Source organism: Poecilia formosa, unplaced genomic scaffold, assembly GCF_000485575.1.
Source record: "Poecilia formosa unplaced genomic scaffold, Poecilia_formosa-5.1.2 Scaffold1031, whole genome shotgun sequence".
In the NCBI taxonomy this organism is placed as follows: Eukaryota; Metazoa; Chordata; class Actinopteri; order Cyprinodontiformes; family Poeciliidae; genus Poecilia; species Poecilia formosa.
In genome coordinates, this window is record NW_006800970.1 from 25,508 (window position 1) to 31,868 (window position 6,361).

The window sequence follows — 6,361 nt, forward strand, 5'->3', positions numbered from 1 at the left end:
AAGCTGCTGCCCCCGCGACCCGATCCCGGATAAGCGGAAGAAGATGGATGGATGGATGGATGGCATACTGCTCCTGCCCAATGTTTGGGGAATCATGAAAAAATATTCCTATAATGTATGTATATAAAAGATGAGGAGACAGTGAAGAAGACAATGTCAGGAGGAGGAAGAGGATCACTGGGAGATTCTGGGAAGCTGCATGCAAACCTGGAGCTGAGGCCTCTCCTCTTAAGAGCCGCCTGTATGAAACAATAAAAAATACATATAAAAAAAAAGTTCACACTGCACATGAGAAACAAACCGGAGGGAAAAATATATTTCACACACACAAATAATATGAATTTACAAACTAGAAAAAAATCAGATTGGTATTGGTATTGGAAGAAAACACTGTGTCATTGTTTAGAAGATACTAACATCTTCAGAAGTATCGAACTCTCCAGAGAGGAATATTATATTTTGACACGTATCAAACGGTATATATGCAAACTCATTAAAGTCTTCATGTCACACTTTGAGACGCTGCGATCAGATATCAAGCAGTAGAATACTGCAAGGTGACTTGCCGAGATCAGGCCACAGTTGGCGGGGTAAACACACTCCACCCGGCCGCTGAGCCTGGAGCTGCCTGGCCCCGTTAGCGGAGCTATGCTGCTCCGAAAACTCCGGAGTATATTTCAAAGTAACTGCATGAACTAAGTGCGTAAGTGAAGCTATGAGGGCTACTTTCTAGCCTAAAAACATCTTAAAACGACTTTTTGTGACAAACTTACCTCTGTTTATCGCTGCTGGTGGCGTAGTACAGTATTGCTGGTCCAGAGACGGGTATGGCTGCAGGATGGTTTGGAAAGCCACTACCCCATGTTCTGGCCTTTCAAAATAAAAAACTAAACTAAAAACTCAGGCTAACCATTTTTCTCTGTGACCAGATGTCCGGTATTATTTTTCTCACAGGAGCATTACTTAAACTGATTTGCGGCTGGCAGAAAATACTACATTATATAGCCCGAACCTGAAAGGAACAAGCTTGTTGGCCTGCAGCCTGCATAATGTGTGTGATACGGCCCCTGTGTAAGCTGGACAGAGAGAACTTCCGGGACAGACCGCTTATCAAAAATGGAATAATGAAAATTGAAATTGAGTGCTCGTTATCCGTTTTTTCCGTTTTCTCCGTTTTCGTTTTGTAGACTAAATGGGAAATCGGATAACGGAGCCAAAAATCCAATTTTCGATTTGGTTTTCTAAACGGAAAATGAAAAAACGAGTCTATTTCCGTTTTCTTATTTTCCATTTCAAACGAAAAAACAAACTGCCTGAAAATACACGGACCATCCGTGTATGGTTCGTTCTTTGGTTTTTTCGTTTCAAAATAAAATTGCAAAAACAAAACAAGCATGTGTTTTTTTGTTTTTTCGTTTTTAAAACAAAATTAGAAAAACGGCAATTGCAAAAAGAAAAAAGAAAATGAGCTGTCAATTTCGGTTTTCATTATTTCATTTTTGGCAAGCAGTCTGTCCCGGAAGTTCTCTCTGTCCGGCTTACTCAGTGACCGTATCACACACAACTGCAGGGAGACAAGCTTGTTCATTTCAGGCTATATACTGTAGTATTTTCTGCCAGCCGCAAGTCCGTTTAAGTAATGCTCCTGTGAGAAACAAGTAATACCGGACATCTGGTCACCGAGAAAAATGGTTAGCCTGAGTTTTTAGTTTAGTATTTTATTTTGAAAGGCCAGAGTACCGGGTAGTGGCTTTTCAAACCAACCTGCAGCCACACCCATCTGGTCTCTGGACCAGCGAGATGGCCACCATTGCACTGCGCCACCAGCAGCGACAAAGAGGTAATTAGACTATTAATTTGTCACAAAAAGTTGTTTAAGATGTTTTTAGGCTAGAAAGTAGCCCTTATAGCTTCATTTACGCACTTAGTTATGTGCAGTTTGAAATATACTCCGGAGTTTTCGGAGCAGCGTAGCTCCGCTAACGGGGCCCAGCGGCTCCAGGCTCAGCGGGCAGGTGGAGTGCGTTTACCCCGCTAACCGCGGTCTGGGCAAGTCATCTTGTCATATTCTGCTGCTTGATATCTGATTCTAGTGTCTCAAAGTGTGACATGAAGAGTTTAATATGTTTGCATATATACTGTTTGATATGTGTATCAAAATATAATATTCCTCTCTGGAGAGTTCGATACTTCTGAAGATGTTGGTATCTTCTAAACATTGACATCATCCAATACCAGTTACTAATATTCCCTTCCTCTGATCTTTTTGTAGTTTTCAAATTCATATTATTTGTGTGTGAGTGAAATATATTCTTCCCTTCGATTGGCTTCTTATGTGCAGTGTGAACTTTTTTTTAATATTAATTTTTATTCTTTCATACAGGCAGCTCTTCAGGAGGAGCTCCAGGTTTGGATGCAGCTTCCCAGAATCTCCCAGTGATCCTCTTCCTCCTCCTGACATCGTCTTCCTCACTGTCTCCTCATCTTTTATATACATAAATTATAGGAATATTTTTTTATGATTCCCCAAACATTGGCTGAATATCTGCGTATGTTATTGTAATAAATACATTTTAATGAAAATGTTTTGTCTCTGTTAATTTTGTAAGATTTAAGTTTAAAGCTCTGACTACATATAGGTTGATACAAATTAAATATTAATAATTATTTAATGTTTCTTGCTTATAAATCCAGAGCTAAGAAATAATGAAAAGTATCAACTCAAAAGTTGTTCATTATGTTTAGTCAGTTGAGTCTAATAAGTTATAATAAATAGGACACGCTGGAGGGACTATGTCTCTCAGCTGGCCTGGGAACACCATTGGATTCCCCCGGAGGAGCTGGAAGAAGAGGCTGGGAGAGGGAAGTCTGGGCCTCCTTTCTGAAGCTGCTGTCCACGCAACCCGACCCCGGAGAAGCGGAAGAAAATGGTTGGATGGATGAATAGTCTCATGAAAGGACAAAAGTTTTCATTTCTAATTGGACATTAATATGTCACTTATAAAAATGTGAAAAGATATTATGAGGTGTTAAACCACCTCATAATATCTTATATTGTAAGATACAATATTGTATATACACCTCATAATACAATATTGTATTGTATATACAATGCAATATTTTGTATATTTATTTTGGATTAATATACAATATTTATCCAAGATATTGTATATTTTGGATAACCTTTTTTGCATGTTTGTTCATGACATACCGGATTATAATTGGTATGCTAATGCTATTCAGAAAGGAAAAACTAAAACGAAAGGGTTTGATTGACTGGCAGAATGTTCTAGTCGCGGTTTGAGCGTCTTTTTAAACCAGAGCAGATTAAAGGTTGGTAAAAAAAGAAATTAAAAAATTGGACGGACTAGCCCTTTAGATATTTACTGAATGGGAAGCTGCATTTAGCAGCCATTAGCTTCATATACAAAACAGAGTCGGAGTTAAAGGCTATCTGTGTGAAAGTATTATGGTCAAATTAATTACATGCCGCTTTGGACAAGTGTAGAAAAACAAAGTGTGCGGGACAGAGAGAACTATGCAGGCTGCAGGGAGACACGATTGTTCATTTCAGGCTACATACTGTAGTATTTTCTGCCAGCCGCAAGTGACCAATGTCCGGTATTATTTGTTTCTCACAGGAGCATTATTTCAACTGACTTGCGGCTGGCAAAAGGAAGAGACTACAGTATAAAAGCTAAAACGAACAAGCTTGTGTCCCTGCAGCCTGCATAATGTGTGTGATACGGTCCCTGTGTAAGCCGGACAGAGAGAACTTCCGGGTCAGATCGCTTGTCAATAATGAAATGACAAGTGAAATTAACAGGCCGTTTTCTTTCTTCTTTTTGCAATTGCCGTTTTTCTAATTTTGTTTTAAAAACGAAAAAACAAAAAAACACATGCTTATTTTGTTTTTGCAATTTTATTTTGAAACGAAAAAACCAAAGAACGAACCATACACGGATTACGGACCTGAGTCTATTTCCGTTTTCTCATTTTCCATTTCAAACGAAAAAACGAACTGCCTGAAAATACACGGATCCAAACCGTTATCCGATTTTGTTTTTACAAACGAAAAACGAAAAAACAAGTCTATTTTTTTTCTCATTTTTCATTTCAAATGAAAAAAACGAACTGCCTGAAGATACATGGACCATACACTGACCTATAAGCCGCACCCACAAAGTTAAAAAAAAAAAGAAAAAAAAAAAAAAAAAAATAAAGAGACAATCATCGTTCCCTTCTAAGCAGCAAAAAAAAAAAAAAAAAAAAAAAAGAACTGTAAACATACATTTATAAGCCGCACCGGGCTATTAGCTGCTGGTATCTCCGCCGCTCTCGATTTTCCACAAGGACACAGCAGAACAGTTAAGAAACGGTGTGAACACCGAACCGTGGATTCGTTCATGCCAACCTTACGTGCAGCGGCTATCAATCTGTACTGCCAGATCAATAGCCTTCAACTTAAAAGCGGCATTATATGAACTTTGTATGGTTTCCATGATGAGGGGGTATGAGTTTGAAAACATTTCTCCATCGTGCCTGCTGCTAGCATGTGCTTGTTCTAAATGAAAATCAGCGCTTTCTTATTTGATTTCCAATTTTGACTTCCAATGATTCACTTCCTGCTAAAGAGCCCCCTGGTGGTTGAGGAAAAATCCACAGAAAAGCTGCACCGGGTTATAAGCCGCATGGTTGGGTTTGACTAAGATTGAGGCTTGAGGAGACGCTCCTTTTCGACCTGTTGCGCCAAATTTGATTGATTAGAATTCAATCTGGAGAAACTCACACAGAGAAAAACATCAGAAAGATTTATTAGACTGCGTTCTTTTTTTTTTTTTTGGCACTTGGGTCCGGCTGAAGACGTTCGTGCTGAGCATCATCAAGCGATTTGTTGATCGGCTCGGGCCGGAGCTCAGGGTAGTCTTCTCTCCCAGGCCCGGACACTGGTGGTGGAGAAAAGCCTAGGAAGGAGGGAACACAGAGGTGCTCGTCTGGATGGAGGTAGAGATGGGGAGGAGGTGGGTCGAAGCGCAGGTGAAAAGCTGAAGAGCCCGGCTTTGTTGGTGCTTTTGAAGGAACTCTTGCGAGGTGATTGGCTGGAGTGGTTGCGCGCCAGTGCTTGTTGATCGAAGCGTGGGCGTGGTAATAGAAGCGGCCCATGAGTTGATTGGAGTCTTCCCAGCTTGAACTTACGCTTTTAAGCTTCCATAACCCTCAACTAAACAATACTCAATTTTTTAAAATATTTTTTAAACAGAGAGCCAATCCTTTTTGAAAGAGAAAAAAAAAAAGTTTTCTCAAGACAGAAAAAAATCTTTAAAAAACAGATACCCAATGGCTACCAATGGCAACAACTTGACGACCGTTGGACATGACTACACCAAGATAGATGAGGACCCGATTGATGAAGACTTCCCTCTAACTTCCAGTTATACGATGTGTGTCAAACTCAAACACCCCTTCCCCCCAGCCCCAGCGCACGCAGTCCACACAGCGTTCGTTTTTTTCATTCATCCCGCTTCCCGCGCCCCCCCCTGCAATGGCACGGCGCGCCCCACAGTTTGGGAACCTCTGCTCTAGGCGGTGGAATCTGAAACTTTGCAGTGTACCAGAGGCTGTCTCAAAAGAAGACATTAAGATGGAAACCATCAGGGTCTATCAAGCCATATGTCCAGAAGGAAAACATAAGCTGCCTGATGTGACTGACACTGTCCACCGCTTAGGGAAAATGAAAGAGAATGATAACAGGCCAAGAGGAGTCATCCTCCAGTTCTCTTCCCGAACATAACGGGATAACATTTGGAGAGCCACAAAAAACAACTCCTTCCTGAAGGAGCGCCATCTTTGCTTCACAGAGGATCTTTGTTCAGCGGATCGGAAAGCCAGAGCGGCACTTTGGCCTGTGATCAAGGTGGCGAGAAAAGAAGATTGCGTACTATGTTGGTGCCCGAGCCTACACAAATGGTAAAGAGGTTGGCCCCCCTGCGGACTGATATAGGCAGAAGAGACAGCAGTCGATGCAACTCCACTTCTAACATCTGGAAGAAGATGAGGATTTCTAGTGCCACAAAAGTATGCTCTGGGATCTGACATTCTAAATCTATATTCTATTTAGGGAATTTTGTTCACAAAACTTAGATATATGTTCACTCGCTTGGCAGCTCATAGTTAAATTTAAGAATGCTGCAATTTACCTGCTTAATTTAAAAGTTTTAATAAGTAGTGTTTATTGAAAAAACTACGAAATATATATTGCTTTTTGATTTGTGAGTGTATATTTTTTTTCCACCATATCTGTAAATAGGCGCATAGTTTGAAAGCAACACAGCACACACACACTCACAAAACTTTCATACTT

At 40.4% G+C, this 6,361-nt stretch overlaps 1 protein-coding gene across 1 annotated transcript in view; it reads left to right on the forward strand.

Annotated features, from left to right (window-relative positions):
- The window catches only part of LOC103132398 (Golgi phosphoprotein 3-like), a 20,279-nt gene extending 17,696 nt beyond the window's left edge, over positions 1–2,583 (forward strand). The window contains exon 4 of the mRNA XM_007544200.2: positions 2,384–2,583. Within this exon, the coding sequence (XP_007544262.2) occupies positions 2,384–2,499 (116 nt within the window). The 3' untranslated portion in view covers positions 2,500–2,583. The remainder of the gene's footprint in view (positions 1–2,383) is intronic.
- The last annotated feature ends 3,778 nt before the right edge of the window (positions 2,584–6,361 follow it).